This window comes from Dermochelys coriacea, chromosome 3 (assembly GCF_009764565.3).
Source record: "Dermochelys coriacea isolate rDerCor1 chromosome 3, rDerCor1.pri.v4, whole genome shotgun sequence".
Taxonomy (NCBI): Eukaryota; Metazoa; Chordata; order Testudines; family Dermochelyidae; genus Dermochelys; species Dermochelys coriacea.
Genome location: NC_050070.1, coordinates 115452185 through 115478262, shown reverse-complemented (window position 1 = coordinate 115478262; position 26078 = coordinate 115452185). Strand labels below are relative to the sequence as shown.

Sequence of the window (26078 nt, the reverse complement as noted above, 5' to 3'; positions counted from 1 at the left end):
AAATAAATACTAATAATAATATTTGGATGACTTCATGTTCTGACATTCATAGCTGCAGGTGGCAGTTTCACTAAAATATCCATTTGCAGATTACTGTGCTACTGCAGCAATGTTTAAAGTTCAAGATATCTGTCTGAGCCCAAGGCTTGGACAAAGTATTTTATTAATTTTCCATATTTTTCCTTTTAAAATCCCTAGGGATGTTATAGGTCTATTTATAATGTAATAAATCAGTTTGCCTAGGAACTGCTACAACAACTTTTCTAACAAAAACCACTCAGTGTTCAAGAATTGAATACTACCATATGCTGCTGTAAAGCCTATGTTGTAGTAATTTTACCCTATAATCTGAACTTTTAAAATGGCTATTAGACTGGTTTGGAGCTTTAAACCATGGATTGCTCCCAAACTTTTTTTTAAGTATGTGGATACATATATATAAAAATAAATTACTGATTCAACCAGATTAGCCTTTATCCTACATCTACACAAAACATTTCCCGTCATTTACAACAATCAGGTAAGGAGAGAGAATAGGTCACTCCAACTGAATCTGATGTAAAAATTTATATTACTTGGGACTCTCTATCTGACTCTGTGTAATCTGCTAAAGGGACAATAAACCTCTCAGGATTATTTTATGAACACAGTAAAATTTAACCTCATGGAATTTATTGCCTGCACTGCATAATTCTGATGGTTAAGTGGCTTTTTCCCCCTTGATCACAAGCAAAATCTAAATGTTATATATATATTATATATATATAGGCTCATATATTTACTTTAATCTTTGTCTGGCTTCACACAAACTACTATCAACACAGTATGGAGTCTTATTGTGTTGTTTAAATTACGTACTCTGCTAAGGAAGAATTTAGACAATACAAATTATAAGGACTAATCAGATATAATGTTTTGAAATATAAGACATAACAGCTGGGGTCCAAAAGACATTTTCCACGTGGTTAATATTACAAAATTAGGAGTAAAATCCTGGCTCCATTGAAGTCAATGGGAGTTTTGCCATTAATTTCAGTGAGACCAGAATTTCACCCAGATTATACCATAGTGGGCATTTTTTTTTAAAGCATCCAACATGGAGAACAATGAACAGAAAACTGGATTTACACACACAGTCCATTAGTCTATGCGGTATGATATTGCAGTATGATATGACACCCACTGGGATATTTTCTAAATCCAGGGTCCCTCAGTTGCTGGGCTGGCAGAAAATGGTTTATATTCTTCTGTAATGTAATAAAGAATTTAGGGATAATGATAGATGAAGCTAAAAGAGCTAACACAATCCTTGAATATAAAAGCAGGGAAATACCAAGCAGAAGTTGAAAAGTGATGCAACATCTGTATACAGCACTAGTGAGACCATTACTGGAATTCTGTGGCCACTTCTGTTGTCCACACTTGAAAAAGGATGTTGAAAAACTGGAAAGCATTCAGAAAGGAGCAACAGGAATGATTCAAGGTCTGGAAAAGTAAGTTAGAGCAAGACACTTAAAAGGCTCAATCCATTTATCTTAGCCAAGAGATGGCGAAGTGGGGACTTAATCACAGTCCACAAGTACCTGCCTGAGGAATAAATTTCTGATAGTAAATGTCTCTTTAATCTAGCAGAAAAAAAATGAGATCCAATGGTTGGAAGCTGAAGTTAGACAAGTTCAGGCTAGAATTAGGATACAAATATTTTAGAAAGTGAGAGCAATTAACCATTAGAATAAGTTACCTAAGGATCTGGTAGATTACCTATCACATGAAGTCTGGATATCTTTCTAAAAGATACGTTGTAGCTCACACAGAGGTTAGGGGATTGATGCAGAAACTACTGGGTGCGATTCTGTGGCCTGCGTTATGCAAGAGGTCAAACTGGTTGATCATTATAATCTGTTCTGGCACTATTATCTATGAGTGATCCCTCTGGCTGACTCAAGGGTTGGCATTTATTGTCTCTGACAAGAAGTGCATCCAGCCTTCCATAGCTAAAGCTAGATCACGCAAAACCTGAAGGAGGTTCTAAAAAAAGCAGGGGGGAAGGTGTGAATCATCTTTAGACTATCCTTTGGAAGAGGAGGAAGGAGAAAAAAAGAGAAGCTCTTCTTGACTTTCTGGGAGATACAAGATGCCAGGATGAAAGTTTGAAAGCAGAAAAACAAGAATTGACTAAGTACATTATTACTAGGGCCCTACCAAATTCACGGACATGAAAAAACACATAACGAACCATGAAATCTGGTCTCCCACCATGAAATCTAGTCTTTTGTGTGCTTTTACCCTATGCTATACTGATTTCACAGGGGATATCAGTGTTTCTCAAATTGGAGGTCGTGACCCAAAAGGGAGTTGCAAGGGGGTAGCAAGATTATTTTAGGGGGATCGCAGTATTTAGGGCCGCTGGAGCATGGGGGCTGCTGACTGAGGGCCCAGCTCTGCAGGCAGCAGCACAGAAGTAAGAGTGGCAATACCATACCATGCCGCCCTTGAGGTTCTGCCTTCAGAGCTAGGTCCCAGCTAGCAGCCACTGCTCTCCAGCCGCCCAGCTCTGAAAACAGTGCCGCCGCCAGCAGCAGTGCGGAAGAAAGGGTAGCAGAACCACAACAACCCCCCCCCCAATAATCTTGCAACCTCCCCACAACTCATTTTTTGAGTCAGGACCCCTACAGTTAAAACACTATGAAATTTCAGATTTAAATTAAAAAGATTGTTAAGATGTTGTCTCTGTATGAACAGTCCAAGTGTTAAACTTTAGAACACTTTAATCTAAGACTCCAAAAAATTGGTTGCTTTTGAATAAGAATAGAAGAGGTTCAGAATGAATTACCTTGTCTCATATTTTGCAGAAGTCAAATCTGTTACAATATGGTCCAACTGAAACCAACATGTCAATTTTTGGACACCATTACATTTTTGGAATGAGGCTCCCAATCCTATCTCCACATGCATAATATATTGTCAGAAATAGGTTATTCAGCTTATTCATTGTGACATCAATTAGCTGTGCTTCTTTGCAGACTGCAAGAAAAACCCATTGGGGTTGAATCTTTGAACTGGGATCCTAAATTATCCAATGTAACAAACAAATTCTGTCAAATACAATAGTTAAATACATTCAGAACTGACTAAACTTGGCAGAATTTGCAAGTTCAGCACCAAAATAAGCACCTTCTAGTATAGTCAATATATAGCAGAGAATGTTGAACTCTTCACTCATGTCATATACGAACAGATGCTAATGTTTTTGTTTATACTCATCTCTACAAGAATTAAAAGTATCAGAGATGGAAGGCTCAGGAGAGGAACGGTCTGGAAAGTTTACTTACATTTGCCCTTATGGGAGCCATGTGAAAAGCAACCCATATAATATTGTTTCACTCCCAACTCATAAAAAAAAGACAAAACACTGAAATAAGACACTTAAAGAAAAGCAACCTAGGACCATGTTGCCTCTTCTATCTCTTTACCTACAAGATGATTGTATTGCAGAACTTTCTTTTTCTTAGTCCACATTAAAAATGCCCTGGTATGACATCATCAGTGTGCCCTTCCCAATTCTTTCCTCCACATAAAGGAGAGGGAGTGGTAGCTTTAAAAGTAACTGTAAAACAAACAACCCTATATAAAAACTTAGATTACATAAAGGGTGATTATTTGTCTGTAGTTAGAACCAACAACAATACAGTGACATTTTCCCACTGCGGTTAAATGCAAACTACTTCATGCAAGCTTGTTATGGAGATAATACACTTCAGTCATAGCAATAATTCCATGTTTTTCAAATTCTCCAACTTTAAAGTTTGCACACTCTTTTTATTCTCCAACACTGCCCGAGTTCCCCATCTCACTAGGAATATGTATGAAATGCGATCTCTCAGGAATGCAGAGGTTCAAATATGGGCCTGTAACAGGGCAGCTGGCCTCTTCAATGAAATTGAGCCCAGCTCTCCTGTTTCAGTCCAAGTGTGACCTAGTTTGGTAGGATGAGGAGGGTGGGGAGGTTGCTGGGAGCTCTAAATGGGAGACAGCCCAAGGCAAAAAACAGAGTTCAGAACTCCCGAGTCCTGAGAGCACAGAAAGCTCAGAAGAGGAGCAGAGCTGGGTTGAGTGCTTCAGGGTGGGGATGCCCCTGCAGGAGAGAAGCAGCAAGAATTCTCTGATTGAGCAGTAGAACCAGATCAGGCACCTGGTGAAAGCAGCAGGTAGGAAGGCAATCAGGAGCTCATCTGCAAACTTCCCCAGGCCAGAGAGCCACAGCCAGAGAAGGCTAACAAGGGCTGGAGGCTGAAAGCAGCAGAGGGAGATGCCTGCTGCCTCTCTGAGCCAAAAAGCTTAAGTCAGAAAATGGTGAAGGCTGGGGAATGATGGAGACGTGAACCTACCGATATCTCAAAGAAAGAGCTAGAGTCAAACCAGAGCACAAAACAGGGTGGAGGAGCACCCCAGCTAGAAGGGCTGGGGCGAGAAGTGGTGAGAGATGCCATGGCTGAGAGGTGAGCGTGGTGTGACACACCAGATGCCTACCTGAGAGATTAAGCAGAGTCAGAGATGATGGAGCAGTACTTGGTGTGTTGATGGACTACTGGGACTTGAAGGATTGAATGTACTATATGGACTGCACTGGGCAATTCTGGTTCATGATTGTGGGACTTGTGTAATAAATTAACAGTGCAACAGCTATTTATATTCAGAAAGCTTGCGCGGAGTTATTGGGGACCCCAGAAGAGGGAAACTGAATCAGGAGCCACTTGCCAGGAGGGCAGGACTGCCACTTCCTGACAGAGCTCCATAGCTTCAAAAGAGGAAAACGGTGAAGAGAAATTGAAGTGTATGGTGTTTTTAAGAAGTATAGACTATGTGACAACAAAAAATTTCACTTAGGAAAAAGTCCTTCAGATACAACCAGCACAAATAGTACCAACCCCCAGAGTTAAAATATCATGAGTCAGAACTCAAAGAGATTTTAAAAAGTTGAAATTATACATTTTTGGTCTGTCTTTGGATTTTTTTTGAATTCCCACTGTGCACCTCCAATCCGTATGTGACAATTATAGTCTTTCCAACTCCTGCAAATTAATTGTGAATAAGGTGATTTTGGCTCAAACTATAGGAGTTCCGGTTACAAGACACAACCAAGGTAACAGCCCAGTTGTACTAAATTCTGTACAACTGCATAATAAGAGAGTCCCTGACCCAAAAGAACTTAAAATCTAGTGAGGACTTTGTGATGTAGGTGGAACTGGAATGCATACTCACCCCATGTTCAGTACTGTGAACCCCAAGCGTTCAAAAGTCACAAGTCAGGCTCCTCTCCCCCAAATAATGAGAATTTAAAAAAATAAATGTTAGCTCCTTTTTCTTCTATATTGTGGTTTTTGAGCTTTTAGGGTATGCCCAGGTAACAGCTTTCCTCCACAAGCAAAAGGACGCAAAAAAAATTGTGGCACCTTAGAGACTAACAAATTTATTTGAGCACAAGCTTTCGTGAGCTACAGCTCACTTCATCAGATGCATTCAGTGGAAAATACAGTGGCGAGATTTAGATACACACACAGAGAACATGAAACAGTGCGTTTTATCATACACACTATAAGGAGAGTGATCACTTAAGATGAGCTATTACCAGCAGGAAGGGGGGGAAGGAGGAAAACCTTTTGTGGTGATAATCAAGGTGGGCCATTTCCAGCAGTTAACAAGAACGTCTGAGGAACAGTGGAGGGTGGGGTGGGGGGAGAAATAACATGGGTAAATAGTTTTACTTTATGTAATGACCCATCCACTCCCAGTCTCTATTCAAGCCTAAATTAATTGTATCCAGTTTGCAAATTAATTCCAATTATATGCCATCATGTGCCACCAATACCCCTCTGCCATATACATTGGTCAAACTGGACAGTCTCTACATAAAAGAATAAATGGACACAAATCAGACGTCAAGAATTATAACATTCAAAAACCAGTCGGAGAACACTTCAATCTCTCCGGACACTCGATTACAGACCTGAGAGTGGCTATCCTTCAACAAAAAAAACTTCAAAAACAGACTCCAACGAGAGACTGCTGAATTGGAATTAATTTGCAAACTGGCATTCAGAGTTGCACTGTGTTAGTGTGGGTTACACAAGTATCTAATTTGCCACATTCCTCCAGAGAACAGTGTGGCAAAGTGGATTAGACTTGACTTTGGTTTATTATATAGCTGGGTTCCATCTCATCTGCTTGAAATGACGTACAAAGCTCTCAATTATCTTATCAGTGAAGCAGATAGACAACATTACCACCTCCACCTCACCAACATTACAGTATAAGGTTCATGATAATGGTTGAGAAAGGCACAGAAATATTTAGAGTTAATAGTTATCAGAGAGGCAACTGGGGCAAGAACTCAGTCTCTGGGCTAGTAGTTTAGTGCACTTTCCCCAAGTCTACAGGGTAGAGAGTATCTTGTGCTCAGATTCTTGCTTTTCTAAAAATCAAATTAAAGCTGAAGCTTTTCACATCATTGGGAACTCCTATAGCAAAGGCCAAAGACTCTCAATAAACATGCAAAAATTGGCAACACCATTGAGCACATAAACCTCACCATCAGAGAAATGAGGCATAAACAGCATTTGAGGAATTGGTCAAAGTTATGAAATCCACATTACCACAGTTATAGCCATGAAAATTAGAAATTATAGCTCTGGATTTTTCTTCACTCACTAGCCAACTTTCACTTTTTTCCTTTAAGACAAAGTGAGTGAAGTTATGTCTTTTATTGAACCAACTTCTGCTGGTGAAGGAGACAAGCTTACAAACACATAGCACTTCTTCAGATCTACCTGAAGAAGAGCTCATATCTTTTACCAACAGAAGTTGGTCCAATAAAATATATTACCTCACCCACCTTGTCTCTCTAATAATTTAGGACTAACACAGCTACGACAACACTGCAAACAAAAAATGGTGAAACTATTAAGGTTCCACAATGAAACTTACATAAGGTTAAGAAACACAAGAGCACATATTCTAAAACAATAGACTTAGACATTTCAAAATATGTACTATTTTCTTTCCATGTTTTTCTTGTGAAATGTGTAGTTTAAAATATTATATTATTTTACAACAAACACATACATAAAACAGATGACATGCAGCCTGGCCAAGTTATAACGGTTATATATCCTAACACCTATCTTAACTTGCACCCAGAAGCCTCAATCCTGCAATGAAATTTGAGTGGGTGGATACCTGCACCCTACTGCAGTCCCATGTGGGTGTAACAGTCTACACAAATGGATTTGATTGTAGGACTGCGGCTGTAATGCTCTATTATTGCAGGATGGTGCAGAGTGGGGGTGAGGTTGGTTGGCTTGCTTGTTTGTTGCTCTTGCATTCAACTATATGCAAAGATTTGGGGTCGGGAGTTAAACATTTAACATCACTATCACATTAATCTCTAACAAAGGAGCATCTTCTTCACCTTCATTTTGCGTCTTCTGTATATATGCACTACAGATATAATGCGTTTATATATGGATTCTTGCCACGTTGAAAAATTTCTTAATCCTTCCAGCACATGAGCTCATGCAGTGGAGGAGGGTGGGAGGGAAGAGAAGAGGGACACAGCCCATTTTACTCTGCATTGTACCAAGAGGTTTTTTCAATGTTTGCATTACATCATGAGATACATTTTGTGGGATTACTGCCAAAATTAACATAATGGGATCCATGTTAAATATTTCCCCACAGAGTTCGCAACAAAGAGAACTGTTACTATTAAAAGTTTGTTTTAAATTGCTAAAACAGTTCAACAGTATGTTCTGACAAAAGGATTGTAAGTAGCTATCACAAAGTAATGCTGCTTTTAAATTAAGAAAGAGAACCTAGTCGAAGCTAAATCCAGTGTGCAGCTTTTTGCCAATAACGTTAATGTATCTGAACATAGACTAATCCAACCAAATTGCTACCTTCTTCCCCCTGTGGTTAGAAAGTACTTTGATAGTGCTGTAACCATTCTACCCAGGATTCCGGTTTGCTGACTCCTCCAAAAGTATATTTTAGTAGTTTGACACATCTCTGTACAAAATACAAATGTTTCTATAAATATTTTATTACTCATGAAACATCAAAGATGCTTGTCTTCCTGATCTGTCAGCAAGCAGTAATTTCCTCTTTTTAAAATTAAACTACAGGGAGCCAATTAAAAAAGTGAAGATTAATAACTAAGATTTCCTCTATATTAATCTTTCTAAGTTTAAGACTTATCGCAGTCTCATTCTAATGTAATTGGTAGAGTTTGAAGTAATGGCTAGTTGTATAGCTAGGAGACTGAAGTGAGTTAAATAGAACTATTACCTGAAAATAATATTAGAAAGGAAAAAACCCCTAAACAACTGAATCTGCAACCTAATTTTGGTCTTGCTGTGAGATGTTTCAGGGTAAGGTGCTACCTAACAGAGAGCAATTCATGCTACATTGTCCCCTTCCCTTTTGTTAAAGAGCTAAAAATACAATTTCTGGGCATCTGTAGCTATTTTTCAGTACTTTGAAATCATCAAAAATCTGCTAGTTTAAAAGGATATGTTCACCAAAAGACTAAAGATATTTTTAAAATAGTGACTTTTGGACTCTAATTTACCTTGAAAGAGATAACACCCTTTAAAAAATAGCATTCAATCAATATTTTTCTTTAATCCTTACATGCCCTTCAAGTTGCTTTGTAAGAAATATGGCTATTTCTCAGAAGAAAAAATAAAAATCAATAAAGCAGGGAAAAAATAGTATATTATTTGACTAAGGATGCAAGCTAAAATTCTGAGAAAGTTTTCAAAAAGAAATCCATCAGAGCAAGTTTTGCAGATCAAAAGTTGAACTACATGAAAGGGAGTATTTGTGGCACCTTAGAGACTCCTTTTCTTTTTGCGAATATAGACTAACACGGCTGCTACTCTGATACATGAAAGGGATCACTGTTGACTTTTTTAAAAAATCAGTTCTATATTGAGCTATGTTACACATTTTTGGTACAAAGTAAGACCTTATATTACTATAACTGAAAGCTCAGAAAAAATATTTCTCCTACTTTTTAGTTTGTTTATATAATACAGTTGATAGCACTTTGTAAATAGTCCATTCTTTCTGTTGTTTATGCAAGATTTTCCACCAAGTAACATGAGAAATACAAACATGAAAAGGGAAACATGATTACAAAATCACAGGAATTGGCAGGGGGAAGATGTGTACCTACACTTATTTTTTGAGCTGACAAGACTTCAGTATGACTGAGTCCCTTAAAATCAGTTATGTGATAGTAATTGTCTCCAACAGAATAACTGGTTTGGAGCAGAAATTTCAAAAGATGCAGCTAACATACTTGAAAATCATTCCTGACCTATAGAAAGAACAAGCTTGTTATTTATTGTCATTTATAGTGGTTTAAAGGGACCCTGTCAAGTAGTTTAACCCCCAGATTTTACAGTTTTAAACTGCAGGTTTAGAATATCTGTGTTTTTGAATTCACTCTATCTAGGATCTTGTGTGGCACTCGTTGTACCTAAGCAACTTTGAATCAAATACTGGGAATCGATAAGAGCCTTGGCTTATCTAGAAGCAGGAGCACACAGATGTAAGCTTATTTTCAAGCTGCTAAGGAGGGTAAACACAGAAAAATAAATGATACTAATTTTAAAAGATACTTAGAACATAAGAACGGCCATACTGGGTCATTCCAAAGGTCCATCCTGACCAGCATCCTGTCTACCGACAGTGGCCGATGCCAGGTGCCCTAGAGGGAGTGAACCTAACTGGTAATGATAAAGTGATCTCTCTCCTGCCATCCATCTCCACTCTCTGACAAACAGAGGCTAGGAACACCATTCCTTGCTCATCCTAGCTAATAGCCATTATGGACTTAACCTCCATGAATTTATCCAGTTCTCTTTTAAACCCTGTTATAATCCTAGCCTTCAACAACCTCCTCAGGCAAGGAGTTCCACAGATTGACTGTGCACTGAGTGAAGAAGAACTTCCTTTTATTTGTTTTAAACCTGCTACCCATTAGTTTCATTGTGGGCCCCAAGTTCTTATATTATGGGAACAAATAAATAACTTTTCCTTATTCACTTTCTCCACACCACTCATGATTTTAATATACCTCTATCATATCCCCTCTTAGTCTCCTCTTTTCCAAGCTGAGAAGTCCTAGCCTCTTTAATCCTCCTCATATGGGACCTGTTCCAAACCCGCAATCATTTTAGTTGCCCTTTTCTGAACCTTTTCTAATGCCAGTATATCTTTTTTTGAGATGAGGGGACCACATCTGCATGCAGTATTCAAGATGTGGGCATACCATGGATTTATATAAGAGCAATAAGATATTCTCCATCTTATTCTCTATCCCTTTTTTAATGATTCTTAACATCTCATTTGTTTTTTTGACTGCCGCTGCACATTGCGTGGACGTCTTCAGAGAACTATCCACAATGACTCCAAGAGCTTTCTCCTGATTAGTTGCAGCTAAATTAGCCCCCATCATATTGTATGTATAGTTGGGGTTATTTTTTCTAATGTGCATTACTTTACATTTATCCACATTACTTTGAAGCAAATATTTTTATAAGCACCTTTTACCAGTAGGTATGCCTATGCTGAAGTCATACATAAAGTATGCTGGTGCATGCAATCCTGAGTGTTCTGTACCAACAAGTGCTCTCTCTATATTTAACATTTACACTTGACATAATACTAGAGCACAAAACCAAAGAATAGTTCTAGTAGGATAGATTGTTTTTATGATTAATGACAAGGAATACTGCTATCATCAATCATTTCAGGTGTCATCCGAGAATGTGTAAAAGTCGGGTACAGCTTCACCTACCCTAACCAGAAACTAGAGTAGAAAAGTATTTACCTAATGATGCAGGTTTTTCTTTTTGGCTATCAAAGGAGGATTAAAAGCAATCCTTGGGATTCAAGCTCTCAGGTTGGAAGAGGTCCCAACACATAAGCAGGCAGCGTCTGCCAGCCAGTACAGCACAAAAGACGACAAGGATTCAGGATTGGTTCCTGCCTTCTTTTACCACACAGATCACATCACTTAAGCCCAATTCACTCTTGTGCAGCACCTTGTATAATAATTTATTCCAGTCCATATTAACACTTGCTTTCTGATTTGAGAGCAAGTGACTGGGGACTCAATTATGGGATCCTTGCATCTTACATACAGAATTACAAGCTTCTCGTTTTGGACTCTATGTAAGTTTTAGAGGAGAATTTGGCCCTTTTTCTTTGAATAAATATGATTACAATGAATGCTGTGTGCTTCATACCATAAATCCTTCCTTTTTTCCCCAATTTTTTTTTCAGGCTAGCTAGATAAACCTGGCTTGCAGTAGAGTTTAGCAGCAGAAGGGGAGACTGTTGCTGAATGTGAGCAAATAAAAGTCACTGTTCTCCATTTTTCCAGTGATGTCCAGCTTTAACCATTTGAAGTCAGGTTGAGAAGGGTGCAGTACAAGGAGAAGGGGGTCACATGATTTGCCCAATGAGAGACACAATAAGTCAGTGTGTCAGTCTTGGCTTCTGGTTCTTTGCTCTAACCAGAATTCTTCACTTCCTCTAAAATGCTTGTCTTTCATTGGAAGTCTCAAGTTAGCTGGGGGGAAAAGCATTAGTTTGGAAAAAGTTAGGACTGATTTGAAATTTCCATCATTCACAAATGCTTAAAAAAAAAAATCACAGTAGACATTAGGTATTTTTCACTATGATTAGCTGCTTCACAATTGATTGTTTTACACAAGCTGGTCTGGGCTTCCCCATTTTATAATTGTCTTTTCAGTTATTTAATAATTGTCTACTATTTATTATTCATTATGTGTGTCACTTATGCATACAAAAGGAACTATTTCTTAATGAACGTACTACACTTGGTTAAGCACACCTAGTTCTCTCTAATTGTTTGATAGCTAGGAATACTTTAATTTATTTGAGGGGGAAGCAAGCAGCAATAAAAACACTTTTGGTTCAATGCTAAAAGAAAAAAAAAAGTCTTCAGTTTTCTAAGCCTCGATTTTAAACGGTTCAAGCCACATGAGTTTTCCAGGTCTGATTAAAAGGAGTATTAGTTCATAGATGACAGATACTGAACTCTGATTAGACACAATCCAGATAGAACTCTATGGAAACTACTGTGCTCTTGAAGAACAAAATATTCTAGCAGCTAATAGTCTCCTTAGCTCTTAAAATAACTTACTTAAACTGTGATTTAGTACCATGAAGTTATAGTACATGAGATGCATCAGCTCTTGTATGAGCTGTTGGTTTGTGCAGCATTTCACGACAACCAGATCAACCTGCTGTCTCTCTTCACTCTCCTTTGTCCAGGAAACAGACTAGCTACAACCTCCTACTCCTCAATCTCTTGCCTTACTTCCTTTATGAAAGTTCATAAGTCTAGCTGGCCAGCAGCCCCATGCAGCTGCAAGAGATAAAGCAGAACCCCACCAGTATGCCCCAATATAATAAAACCCACTCTTACAAAGTTTCTTTCCGCATGAGGTGACTAGGATGGTGGGCCTTCCCCTTCCTTCTCTGAGGATTACCCATGACTTCTCTGCTCTGGATGGACAAAGGAGGAAAGAGAAGGGATAATTTTTTTGGAAGGCATCATTCCACACATTATTAATTACAATTATTGTTAATTATTAATTATTATTATTATTGGCAAGTAAGATGACATGGCCCTTGCCCAAAAAGTTTAGGGCCTAAATAGACAAAATAATTTTAAAAAAGTCTAGACAGACAACATAAAGATGGAGGACATGGGACGAGATGCAACTTACTAAAACACAGGAATTGCTATATAGCAGTGGTCTCCAACCTTTTTATGCCCAAGATCACTTTTTGAATCTAAGGGCAACAGAGGATCTACCTTTCTATCACTTGCTCTCCCGCACCCTCACTCACTTTCACTGAGCTGGGGCAGGGGGATTGAGCTGTGGGCTCTGGGCTAGAGCAGTGTGGGAGGAGGCTCTGGGCTGAGCCTGGGGCAGTGGGTTGGGGTGCAGAAGGAGATGGGGGTGAAAGCTCTAGAAGGGAGTTTGGGTGCAGGAGGGGGATCAGGGATGGGGAGGGGGCTGGAGTGCAGGAGGGGGTTTGGGGTGTGCTGGCTGGAGGGGGCTCAGGATGCTGGGGGTTCAGAGTGCAGGAGGATATGGGGTGCTGGCTCTGGGAGGGGGCTCAGGGATGGGGGTTGGGGTGTGGCCTTACCTCCGGCGGCTCCCAGTTGGCGGTGGGCACAGCGAGGCTAAGACAGGCTCCCTTCCTACCCCAGCCCCACAATGCTCCCAGAAGGGGCCAATGCACCCCTGCGGCCCCTGGGGGGAAGGTGGGTGAAATGTTGCTCTGCTTGATGCCCCTCTCTACAAGCACCACCCCTGCAGCTCTCCCAGCCAATGGGAGCTGCAAGGGCGGTGCTTGCAGGCAGGAGCAGCACACGGAGGGAAAGCCCTGCCCCCCCAGTCCCTGGGGCTATGCTAGCTGCTTCTGGGAGCGGTGCGGGGGCAGGATAGGCAGCCACACTTAGCGGCAGCCACACTGCACCTCTGGAGATCATGGGATTGACTGGGAGATCCTCTAGGATGAACTAGTCGATTGTGGTGGACCGGTTGGTAATCACTGCTATACAGGATGAGACCCATGGTCCATCTGTGACAGTGACCAGCTTCAGAGGAAGATGCAAGAACTCCAAAGGTAGGCAGACATGGGATAATCTTCCCCCCATGAAGGTGTTATGCTAATCCCAAATAGTTTGAGATTGTTTTAAACCCTGAAGTATGAGGTTTAATATCCCTTCAAATCTCTTTTTAGCATTAACTATTATAACTGGATATTATTATTATCCATGTCCATTCATAGAATCATAGAATCATAGAATATCAGGGTTGGAAGGGACCCCAGAAGGTCATCTAGTCCAACCCCCTGCTCAAAGCAGGACCAAGTCCCAGTTAAATCATCCCAGCCAGGGCTTTGTCAAGCCTGACCTTAAAAACCTCTAAGGAAGGAGATTCTACCACCTCCCTAGGTAACGCATTCCAGTGTTTCACCACCCTCTTAGTGAAAAAGTTTTTCCTAATATCCAATCTAAACCTCCCCCATTGCAACTTGAGACCATTACTCCTCGTTCTGTCATCTGCTACCATTGAGAACAGTCTAGAGCCATCCTCTTTGAAACCCCCTTTCAGGTAGTTGAAAGCAGCTATCAAATCCCCCCTCATTCTTCTCTTCTGCAGACTAAACAATCCCAGCTCCCTCAGCCTCTCCTCATAAGTCATGTGCTCTAGACCCCTAATCATTTTTGTTGCCCTTCGCTGTACTCTTTCCAATTTATCCACATCCTTCTTGTAGTGTGGGGCCCAAAACTGGACACAGTACTCCAGATGAGGCCTCACCAGTGTCGAATAGAGGGGAACGATCACGTCCCTCGATCTGCTCGCTATGCCCCTACTTATACATCCCAAAATGCCATTGGCCTTCTTGGCAACAAGGGCACACTGCTGACTCATATCCAGCTTCTCGTCCACTGTCACCCCTAGGTCCTTTTCCGCAGAACTGCTGCCGAGCCATTCGGTCCCTAGTCTGTAGCGGTGCATTGGATTCTTCCATCCTAAGTGCAGGACCCTGCACTTATCCTTATTGAACCTCATTAGATTTCTTTTGGCCCAATCCTCCAATTTGTCTAGGTCCTTCTGTATCCTATCCCTCCCCTCCAGCGTATCTACCACTCCTCCCAGTTTAGTATCATCCGCAAATTTGCTGAGAGTGCAATCCACACCATCCTCCAGATCATTTATGAAGATATTGAACAAAACGGGCCCCAGGACCGACCCCTGGGGCACTCCACTTGACACCGGCTGCCAACTAGACATGGAGCCATTGATCACTACCCGTTGAGCCCGACAATCTAGCCAGCTTTCTACCCACCTTATAGTGCATTCATCCGGCCCATACTTCCTTAACTTGCTGACAAGAATGCTGTGGGAGACCGTGTCAAAAGCTTTGCTAAAGTCAAGAAACAATACATCCACTGCTTTCCCTTCATCCACAGAACCAGTAATCTCATCATAAAAGGCGATTAGATTAGTCAGGCATGACCTTCCCTTGGTGAATCCATGCTGACTGTTCCTGATCACTTTCCTCTCCTCTAAGTGCTTCAGGATTGATTCTTTGAGGACCTGCTCCATGATTTTTCCAGGGACTGAGGTGAGGCTGACTGGCCTGTAGTTCCCAGGATCCTCCTTCTTCCCTTTTTTAAAGATGGGCACTACATTAGCCTTTTTCCAGTCATCCGGGACTTCCCCCGTTCGCCACGAGTTTTCAAAGATAATGGCCAAGGGCTCTGCAATCACAGCCGCCAATTCCTTCAGCACTTTCGGATGCAATTCGTCCGGCCCCATGGACTTGTGCACGTCCAGCTTTTCTAAATAGTCCCTAACCACCTCTATCTCTACAGAGGGCTGGCCATCTCTTCCCCATTTTGTGATGCCCAGCACAGCAGTCTGGGAGCTGACCTTGTTGGTGAAAACAGAGGCAAAAAAAGCATTGAGTACATTAGCTTTTTCCACATCCTCTGTCACTAGCTTGCCTCCCTCATTCAGTAAGGGGCCCACACTTTCCTTGGCTTTCTTCTTGTTGCCAACATACCTGAAGAAACCCTTCTTGTTACTCTTGACATCTCTTGCTAGCTGCAGCTCCAGGTGCGATTTGGCCCTCCTGATATCTTTCCTACATGCCCGAGCAATATTTTTATACTCTTCCCTGGTCATATGTCCAACCTTCCACTTCTTGTAAGCTTCTTTTTTATGTTTAAGATCCGCTAGGATTTCACCATTAAGCCAAGCTGGTCGCCTGCCATATTTACTATTCTTTCGACTCATTCAATATTTCTCCGAATCACTGTTTTCATGGGAGTATAGGCTGACGCAGAATGGGGCTACTAGTAGCAGTAGGGAAAAGCTATGCAGAGCAGGAGCATAGTGTGGAGGCAGTCTTTGAGCACTAATATATACTGCATGCAAAATACCTGCCAGTGCATTTCTTTGAAACAGAGCACATGCTGCCTTTGCAGAGACCATCTTACTTCAGTTAATAAGCTGGGGACTGGTAGAAACACGTAGAAAGAAACAGAGACTGAATGCAAACTAGCATCAATATGAAGAGGTACAGAGAAACTATGGGTGGACAATCTCATATCACTACCCATCAACATGTAGGGACCATTTCTACTTTGCTCTCTCCCCACGATGTTTAACTGTTGTTTTATATGACTATACAACCACTATAGGCATCTGAAACTTTATACACAATTTAAAATCTGAAAAGGGATCAGATTGGCCCAGCTTTCCAATGTATTTATATATCATCCTTGGGGGCTTTTTGTTTTTATTTTTATTCTATATTTCTCAGCATATATGCTATATAGCAAGAAGTTGCTATGTATTCTCAAAGTCTGCACGCTGCTGTACAAAAAGCAACAGGCCAACCTACATTGAGACTACAGCTATGGAGAAATCGTCTCTGGTAGAAACTGGGGGAAACAATACATTATGTGTATGGTGAGGAGAATGACACCATTACTGTCAGTCAGGGAAATTTTAATGTATAGCACTTAATTTTTGTGAGTGATTATGCTTGTGTGGTGGTTTGCTACTTATAGAATTCTAGATTTTAATTTCTGAGTCTTACTATGAATAACAAAATTTATAATGTGATTGTGGAAGTATACATGCTCTGTACATGGGAAAATAATATTGCTATTTTGGATATTTTGTAAGTCTGTAATCCCCCCTGTTCTTGCCTGTGTCCTGTTTGCAAAGCACAGTGAAACTGCAGTTTACTTTGGTACGCTAGTGTACAGCAAAATCAATCAGTGGGGAGGGTTCCTAGTGTGGGAAACTGATGCTTCCCAAAAGGTCTCTTAATATTGTTGCCTTTTTATGATGGGAAGTTGAACTCCTTCCCCCCCATCTTTTTAGAAATTCTCCTTCCAGGACACTGAGGAAAACTGCAAGGTCTGTCAGCAAATTGACTGGAGAAACATAATAAAGGCTGCAGCTATTAGATTACTCATAAATGGTTTTTTTGCACATAGGTATTTCCAGAGATCATGATTGGCAGAGATCTCAAAAACTGTGAGACTCTGGGAAACTTTCAATTAGAAATCAGAGACAAATGCTGTGTGATTTTTGTGACCAAACAACTAATTATGAACAAGCCATCTGAAGCAATCATGATGACTAGAACCATCAAAAACTGCAGTTCTGTCTGAAAATATTAGCAAATTTAAACACAAATTTGCCAAACAGTTCTCATAAAAATAAAATTGGGGTGAGGGGGTTGGGGGGGTGGGAACAGGATTTAGGCACAACTCATAAAACAGCAGCAGTAAGTGCCCTAACTACCACTGCAGAGTCACTCTCACTTTCTCTCTCTGGTCCAGTGACTCTTTCAGTATTTTATACACAGTGGAACAGCTTCAACAGGAGAGACTAACAGAGATCCACACCAGAATATCCCATAGCCCAGCAGTTAGGTCACTTTCCCGAGGAATGGGAGACCTAAATTCACATTCCTTCTCCACATCAAGGGACTTGAAACCCACAGTCTCATATGAGTGCCCTAAGCATTGGGCTAGAAGTTCTAAGGACAGCACTGGCACCTCCTCCTCCAGCCACTTTGAATCTAGCCTTCATTTCCATTGTTTATTTGTGAAAACGTGCCCATAAACTAAACAAAACAGTTCATTTCAGATTGACCAAAACATTTCATTTGATCTCAAATGAAATTTGTCAACTTTTTTTTGGAATTTTCAGATTCAGTTTGACCCAAACTGATTCTTTTTTGTTTTGGGCAAACCAAAAAAGTCAGTTACTCACCCAACCACTCACCAACGCCACACTGGATAAAATAACGCATGGCTGCATAAGCAAATCATCCAAAAATTGGGTGCAACAATTTCTTAATCTACATCTACTAGCATATAATTCACAAACTGAAAAAGGACTACAATAACTGGAAAAAAATGTTGCAAACAATTCCCTAGCTCCAATAAAACACTGTTCATAAACCAGACCTGCTGCTCTTCATATTTGAGAGAAATGTACATAGTGGGTGAATTCTGCTACCATGGGCTATACTAAAAATGAAATGTGTGCCACAGGTTTACAGAGGGACATTTCAGCAAATATCAGATTTGTTTTCATAACACAGAACAAATGCTTATTCCCTTTTGCAAGCTAAAACACAGAAATCTTTCCTGTCCACTTCCTTATATTGATACAACTCATTGTTCGAGATGCATCTGTTGTAACTGAAATATAAAAGCTTTCCTGTAGAAAAATTTATATAAATGGATCATGGTAGATGTTTTTAATACGGAGTCTATCTACTACTCATTGTTTCTCAGGAAGTCTGTGTGTGTAATATTTCACATATACGTGGTAAACATACTCATAATATCCAGCTACAGTACCTCTAGCTTTTCTCTGGTTTAAAGCAAACAGTGGCATTTATAGGTTTATTTGTTGATTCTAAAAGGCTTGACAGAGCAGGCAATAGAGAAGCAAACAACAGAGGCCCTCAAGTCAAGGACCAAGTTCCAGTAAACTAATTACAGGAAACTCATTTCTCACTTGTCTGCTTCTGTACATTGTTCAGTTTAACTAGTGGGGGGTAATACTAAAATGACATTCTTAGATAAGCAAAGTTCTAAAAATTCAGTTAGCATCTTACTAATACAATGGTGAAACTCCTACCCTTTACCCTCACACAAAAGGCTTAGTTAAAAGATATAAATCCTATATAAAATAAGGACTGTTCTGAGCATATTACTTGGGAAAAATGCAACATTAAAAAGTCTGGAAGTAATCAGTAAAGAAAATTCTCAAAAACATTTTTTCCCTTATAGTTCATAGATACAGGTAATATTTTAACATGAAAAAAAACACACACTCAAACAACCTTAATTCTGATTTATAAGCCTTACTCTTACACCAATGAGACACTGGAGGTATAAATAAGATACATCTTTAACCACATACTTTCTAAATAAATATAATTAGAGATGTAGATGATAAAAGATTATATATGGTGTCGTGAGTCAACATTAAAGCTGTTATTGACATATGTACATTTTTTCATAATTAAATATTGTAAGATGTATGTATGTACTGTAAGGATAGTGGAATATTTGTGAAAATTTAAGTAATCATTTCCACAATTCTAGGGTTTTTGTTAATTTGTTTTTTACTTGCAGTGTTACTGATATTTATATTGTGTAGGGGTTTCTTTTATTCATTGTTGCAACCTTTACTTATGCTAACAATGTTTTTGTATGGGAATTCATCTTTTAAACATACATGGAAGAAAATGAAAATTACTAAAATGAATTGTTTTAAAGTTTGAAAAATTAAAACAATTAGACATTCAGTTTAATCTATATCTTGCATAGGTGATATTAAAATATAGACTTAAAACACAGATTGCTTAGCAAAAATTACAGTATTTTAGAGAACTGCATAGGTCTTAATCCTTTTAAAATACTCGGGTATGTTGTGCAGTATTTCACAGGTTTAACTAATCACATCTTCCAGTGTTGCCACATAAAAAGTAACTAGCAACTCCATAATCAGAAGCAAGCACCTTAGGATCTGCTACTCCAATCCAGATAAAACCTACATTGTTCATAATTATTCCATTTTCACAGGGTTGTTTCTAATATATGATGGTGTGCCATGACAATTGACAAAAACTGCAGTGACTGTCTGCTGCAGTGTTTTGGATGGTGATGCCAGCATTTTACCAGCAGTTTCCCAGTACTGATTGGGAGTTTTAGAGACCATTCTGCAAGCATTTGTACACCTGATATGAGGGGGGAATTGGCCCTTTTGAAATATTATGAAGGAATGGAAAGCCAGGAGGAGATAGGTACATGGAAAGCCCTATGATGAACCCTGTCCAGGAGATGGCTCAAGTGAAACAGAATCTACTGTGCTGAATCTGGAACTAGCCATGCAGAGAGAGGCATATGCACAGTGGTCATTAGAGAATCCCATGTGAAAAATCAATTTCTAAATGGTTTAGCAGGGGAACTTTTCAACCTGCTGGTGAAGGAAGATGACATAATGGATAAACCTATGGACCAGATTCTATGCAAAGTTCAAAATCTGGAAGGAGAAATTGGGGTTTCCTTAAAGGTATCAGCAGTTAATTCTCAGCCTCAGGGAGCCTCCTTTATACCAGAAGCAGCACTTCATGAAATAGGTCAGGAGAGAGATACTGTTTCCCAAGTGGGTCCCAGGCCATAGGACATTTGCAGGCAATGTCACAAAGGCCATCTGAGACTGAATTGCCCAAGCAGAAGGAAGCAACACCAGGGAAGAAGTTGCTAATGCACGTTGGACTCGGGAGCTAAAATATGTCTGATCCATGTGAACATCCACTGCTGAAAGGGAAATAAATTTGTATATAGGAGTTAAATTGGTGACTATTAATTTTCAGCCACCACAGAAAACAAGAGAAATCCAGCTCCCTCCTAATTTGGGGTCTCTAAACACTAAATGGACTTTTGTTGTGGTGACTAATATTTCTAGTGCTGTTGTATTGGAAGTGGATTTATCTGACAGCATCACAAGAACTCCTAGGGTTAACAGAACACATTTGCCCCTGAATAATATTCAGATATCCCTGCTGGATGTGGGATATCTGAATTCAACTGAATTACTACTCTTAACTCCCTGATTTGGAGGGGTAACATCCTCAAAAGAAAACAAAACATCCTTCTTAAAACAAAATTGTTTAGACAACAGCTTATAAGAGTACAACAGTATGAATAGAGCTTTGAATGGATCCCTCTATGAAGAGTTCTTTTAGATAATAGAGTGTTATGGGAAAAATTAAATATAAGAAGAATCAGCTTCTGAAATTCATTTTTTTTAAAAAGTTTCAGCTCTGATGTACATGGCAGCAAACCTATTTGCATAGAACTTTAGAACAAAACAGAAAAATTAGTTTTTTGCATACTTTAGCTACCATGAGTGAGTAGCACAAAATGCCAACATTATAAGGGAGAATTTTGACTTTTGCCTGCACACTAAAATTAAGATGCATAACCTTGAGAGGAAAGGGAAATCACAGTTCCTCCTCTCTAACTTTCTCCTTTTTAAATCACAAGCACTAATGATGCCCTGTAAAATGTTTTCCTTCCCAGTGTCTGTTGGTCACTTTATGAGCCATGGGGACATTGAGAAACCATGCATTCAGAAGAATTTTTCAAATAAATTGGAAGTCCAGAGGCCACTTAAGAATTGTGTTTGCATTCTTCAAATTTCAGGATATATTTCCTTCACCTCTCACCATTCTAAGAAGCAATAACCCAAAATTCACTAGAAACTGATGAGGATCCTCTTGGCAGTCCCTAGATCCTGGCTTAATTGAAAAAGTGTTTCTGGAAAATTTCTTCACATGTGGGTAGCTATGGAGAAAGGAAACTACATCCTCTTTCACAAAATCAATTGAAACCATATACTAAATGGTATAGTCTCATCATTAAAAAACCTTCTTACAAATACACATTTACCTAGTATCAGCATTATAAGTTACAGTTAGGGCTGGTATTATTGGGTAAATCGTTTAGGGCCTGTGTCTGAGGATCCCTCCTACCCTGTCTCTGGTCACTGCCTTTTTTAGAGTGTTTATTAGAGTAGACCTTGTCTCTCTTTTCTGTCACTTCCCCCTACTGGGTGTGACGGGGCACGGCCAGATGGCTATGGAAGAGTAGTGGGAGATAGATATATTAGCTCCAGGCTAAACAAATCCCTGGTACCAGGATAAGTGAAATGGCAGCTGCTCCAGGTCAATTAAGACACCTGGGGCCAATTAAGAACTTTCCAGAAAGCAGGGAGAAGGCTAGGTTGATTGGGATACCTGAAACTAGTTAAAAGCCTCCCAGTTAGTCAGGCGGGAGGCATGTCAAGAGCTGTGGGAAGAAGTTGTGCGCTTGGAGAGGCTGAGTAGTACACACCATATCAGGTACAAAGAAGGAGGCCCTGAGGTAAGGGTGAAGCGGAGCTTGAGGAAGTGAGGGCTGCTATGGGGGAAGTAGCCCAGGGAATTGTACATGTCATGTTTCTAAAAGGTCAGCTACCATAGCTGATACTATTAGGGTCCCTGTGCTGAAGCCCGGAGTAGAGGGTGGGCCCGGGCTCCCCCTCCCCACCTTTGCCCCCTGATTAATCACTGAGACTGGGAGACAACAGAGACTGTGCAAGGAAGGATAACTTCTCCTCACCTCCCTCACTGGCTTATGATGAAAATGGCTCAGTAGACTGTGACCCTTGTCTGTAGAGAAAGAAGGGTTACGTGGAGGGTCACAGTGAGCCTCTGAGGCTAGCGAAATCCACCAGGAAATGCAGGACCCATGGAGGCAAGGCCAGAGCTTTGTCACATGGGATATATGTAGTTTGCACCTCTCTCGTGTCCTCCTATCACTTCTCTCCACTGCTGCTTCTACAGGATTCACCTCTGCTTGTTTTTCTTCCTGTGTTAACAACCTGTGTTTAAACTTAGTATAAGTTCAGTTCCAGCATTGCCAAGTGGTGCCACTGGCCTTTATGACAGTACACTGGTCTCTTCCTTCTTAGTCATCTGACCCTCTCCAGCTGAAGCTTAAAAGAGGGCATCTGGCCTCAGAGGGGAGAGAGACCTGGTGAGTCAGAGCTTCCCTAGAGTACAGAGGATGGAGAAGGGCAGGCGAGAACTCCTGAGCACAGGAGAGCAACAGAAGGAACAGTACAGAATTGCTTAGAAGAACACTGTAGAGAGCACAGTCCATCCCTGTAAGGAGAAAGGAATTGTTAGGAAACCACCAGAGAGCCCCAGCCAGAAAAGGCTAGAGGGGGCCGAAGGCCGAGATAAATAAAGGGAGATGTTTGTATGTCTCTCTGAGCCATCAAGCTGAAGCTGGAGAGCCAGAAAGGAGTAAAGTCTGGGGTGATGCATGATGAGAGATGCCTGAGTAATACCTCAGAGCTGCATACAGTGAGACACGCCAGGGCTGTACACTGCTGGATAGCTGGGAACTTGGTTTGTTATAGTTTATACACACAGGGTTTTCTTCTGTAATAAATTATCCCCTAATTATACTCAAAGACTGTTTAGACTATTTCTGGGGACCACTTGAGTGGAAATTGAGGTAGGCACCATTTGTTGTGCTGCGGCCTGATGCAGGAGGGTATCCCAGGCAGGAGCCACCTTATGACAAGCACTAATGCAAATTTCTAGATAGACAACATTTTGGCTAATCCCCATGTTTAGCTGTGTTCTGAATAATCTAAAGCATTGTGTTTAAGATTAATTGGAGGAAACGCTGCTGGTGGTGGGATGTTTGAGGAGTGTAAAACTTTGATAGAAACCCAAAAGAGCAATAATAGCCAACTGGTTTTGCAGCAAGAAAGAAAAAGAAAGAAAGAAAGAAAGAAAGAAAGAAAGAAAGAAAGAAAGAAAGAAAGAAAGAAAACAAGACCTGGTAGAAAGCTGGGAATAAAAGATAGACCTACTGTCCAGCCATGAGGTGTGGCATCAAAGAGATCTCTATTACCTTTCCAGCTTTAGAGAGGAGGTATACTGAAACCTCCTTTCTCCCTGTTCTTTCTGAATCCCTTTAAATCCCCGTCCCTGTTTCCTTCCTGACGGAAAGTAAAAAGAAAAAAAACACCTTATAAACAAGACCCATTTACTAGAATATTGGCCCACACTGAAGTGGTGAATTAAAATGCATTATAGTAACAAAAAAAAAAATTCTTTCACAGAAGTAGTTTTCTTCCAAACTTGCACTGAAAGTTTTCAATTGTTTCTATATCCAAGTGCTAGTTTATCCCAGTTCTTCTCTGGGAAGCAAAGGATTAGTGAATGACTATCACCTGCATACACAAATTGTAAATGAATTCACAATTCAGAAATTGTAATCTAATATTTCCACAAGGAATTTAAGGTAATTTTACATCATAAAAACTCACTCATGCTTTACTAATGTTACTACAGAGACGACCATAAACATGTTTTTGAAATTTGCTTTAAGAAATACAACCAACAAGGTATGCAACAATCTGCTCCAAATAAAATTTCTAACAGAAGAATACAAACATCAGTTCTAAGTGTATTTTAATCACAATGCTTTTACTGCACAAGATACATCATTCATAAGCTAGGCACATAAAAACGTGTGTAGGTTTGTAGTGAGAGCAGTCATTTGAAGGTTCAGTGTAAAGTTGCATGTGTCTCAATCTTGCATTTATAATGCCCTTAGCAATGCCTACTGAACCACATAGTAAATTAATCAACAAGAACTTAACAGGCTCTTTGTAAACAAACACATCAACTTTTCAAAGGAAAAGGAATTAGTTGTCTGCTGTTATTTATAAAAAGTGTTTCAAAATATCTTTCAAATGTCAAAGTGACAACTAAGGTCTAGATATCACTGGCTAAGTGTCAAAAAAGATACTTATATATATTTTAAAAATCCCAATTCTAAGCTGTATATTTCTTTTAAAAAAATAAATATGGAGAGTAGGGTAAAGCAACCTGAATTGCAAAATTACCTTCATAACAAATTATTTAAAAAAAGATTGAGGGAATACAGTAATTATGAAAAAAGAAAAGGAGTACTTGTGGCACCTTAGAGACTAACAAATTTATTAGAGCATAAGCTTTCGTGAGCTACAGCTCACTTCATCGGATGCTGTAGCTCATGAAAGCTTATGCTCTAATAAATTTGTTAGTCTCTAAGGTGCCACAAGTACTCCTTTTCTTTTTGCGAATACAGACTAACACGGCTGCTACTCTGAAACCAGTAATTATGAAAGTGACGGTAAGTGCGCTAAAGATCACAGGGACAGGCGCAAGCTTCCCCCACAAAGCTCTGTCAAATTACCTCAGTGCTGATCTGGAAAACCCTTCTATTTCTAGTCCTGGGACTATTCTAAGAGGAGACCACTCAACATACAAGACCATGGGATATATTTGCAATGACAAATTTCCTCTAGTAACCACGTTCAAAGGTTTTAAATGCATCTAAAAAAAACCAGTGGCTTGATTTTCAGAGAAGCTGAGCATTTGAAGTTCAGTGGGAACAAGACAAGTTCAGCTCCTGTGAAAATGTAGGCCACTTATTTAAGTGACTAAATACAGATCTGGATGGCTAACTTAAGCGTCCCACATTTGAAAATATTAGTCTTCGGCAATAAGAGTATTCTCATTATTCTTACTGAAGAAGACTAGTCTCCCTCTCCAAAAGGTGAAAAATTATTAGGTCATTGAACCGCTCTAAATCTTTTCAAATATTATGCATTTAAATACCATCAAGGAATAAAGATTATAGAAAAGAGGCTATTCACAAATAAGTGAAAAATAATCAATATCGAACAAATCTGTTTTGAGGAATAAATGTTTTGAATTAGGCAATATAGGAAAGCTTTCCTAGTTCTCCTATAAGTCATATCTTTGAAAAAGCCAATTCTCTCTCTTTTTTTTTTTTTTTTTTTTTAAATTTTAAAGTTTTTCACAGGCTGAAGTCACAAAGGTTTAAGGTTTCTTGCCTGCAATATTTAGTCAGAGAAAATGAGAGATTTCTCAAGAAGAAAACAATACTAACCTTCATTCCTGGGGATGGCTTCTGAACCCCCTGGTGTTTTATCTGGCATCTCAGCTGAAACCAGTTTAGTGAAACCTGAGGGAGAAAGAAAGGAAAGTATTCTAAAGCAAAGCCAGTACATTCCAGCTGAAGGACACCTTTCCTTCCCCAGGTTAGGGATACAGTTTCAGCTTAGATCACTCTCACACTCCAAAAAAGAATGCCATTCATTTCAACAAGTGTTGTTCAACATGATAATATGAATCTCGGATTAATAAATGTAGTGCTATGACTTTATAAACACAGTTGGATGTAGCAGTGAACCTGACAGGTATGTGCAATAACTTTAGAGGATCAAGGCAAAGTAGAAATGGTTTTGTATGTTTTTGTCTCAGTGTTGCATTTTTAA

The 26078-nt window shown here is 39.8% G+C and overlaps 1 protein-coding gene across 4 annotated transcripts in view; it reads right to left on the bottom strand.

The window, feature by feature from the left end:
* PLEKHG1 (pleckstrin homology and RhoGEF domain containing G1) overlaps positions 1–26078 on the bottom strand; it is a 221239-nt gene that overhangs the window by 131172 nt on the left and 63989 nt on the right. For all 4 annotated transcript variants that reach the window (XM_038395901.2, XM_038395898.2, XM_043511195.1 and 1 more), the window contains one exon: positions 25691–25765. In XM_038395901.2, coding sequence (XP_038251829.1) covers positions 25691–25739 — 49 coding nt within the window. In that variant the 5' untranslated portion in view covers positions 25740–25765. The remainder of the gene's footprint in view (positions 1–25690; positions 25766–26078) is intronic.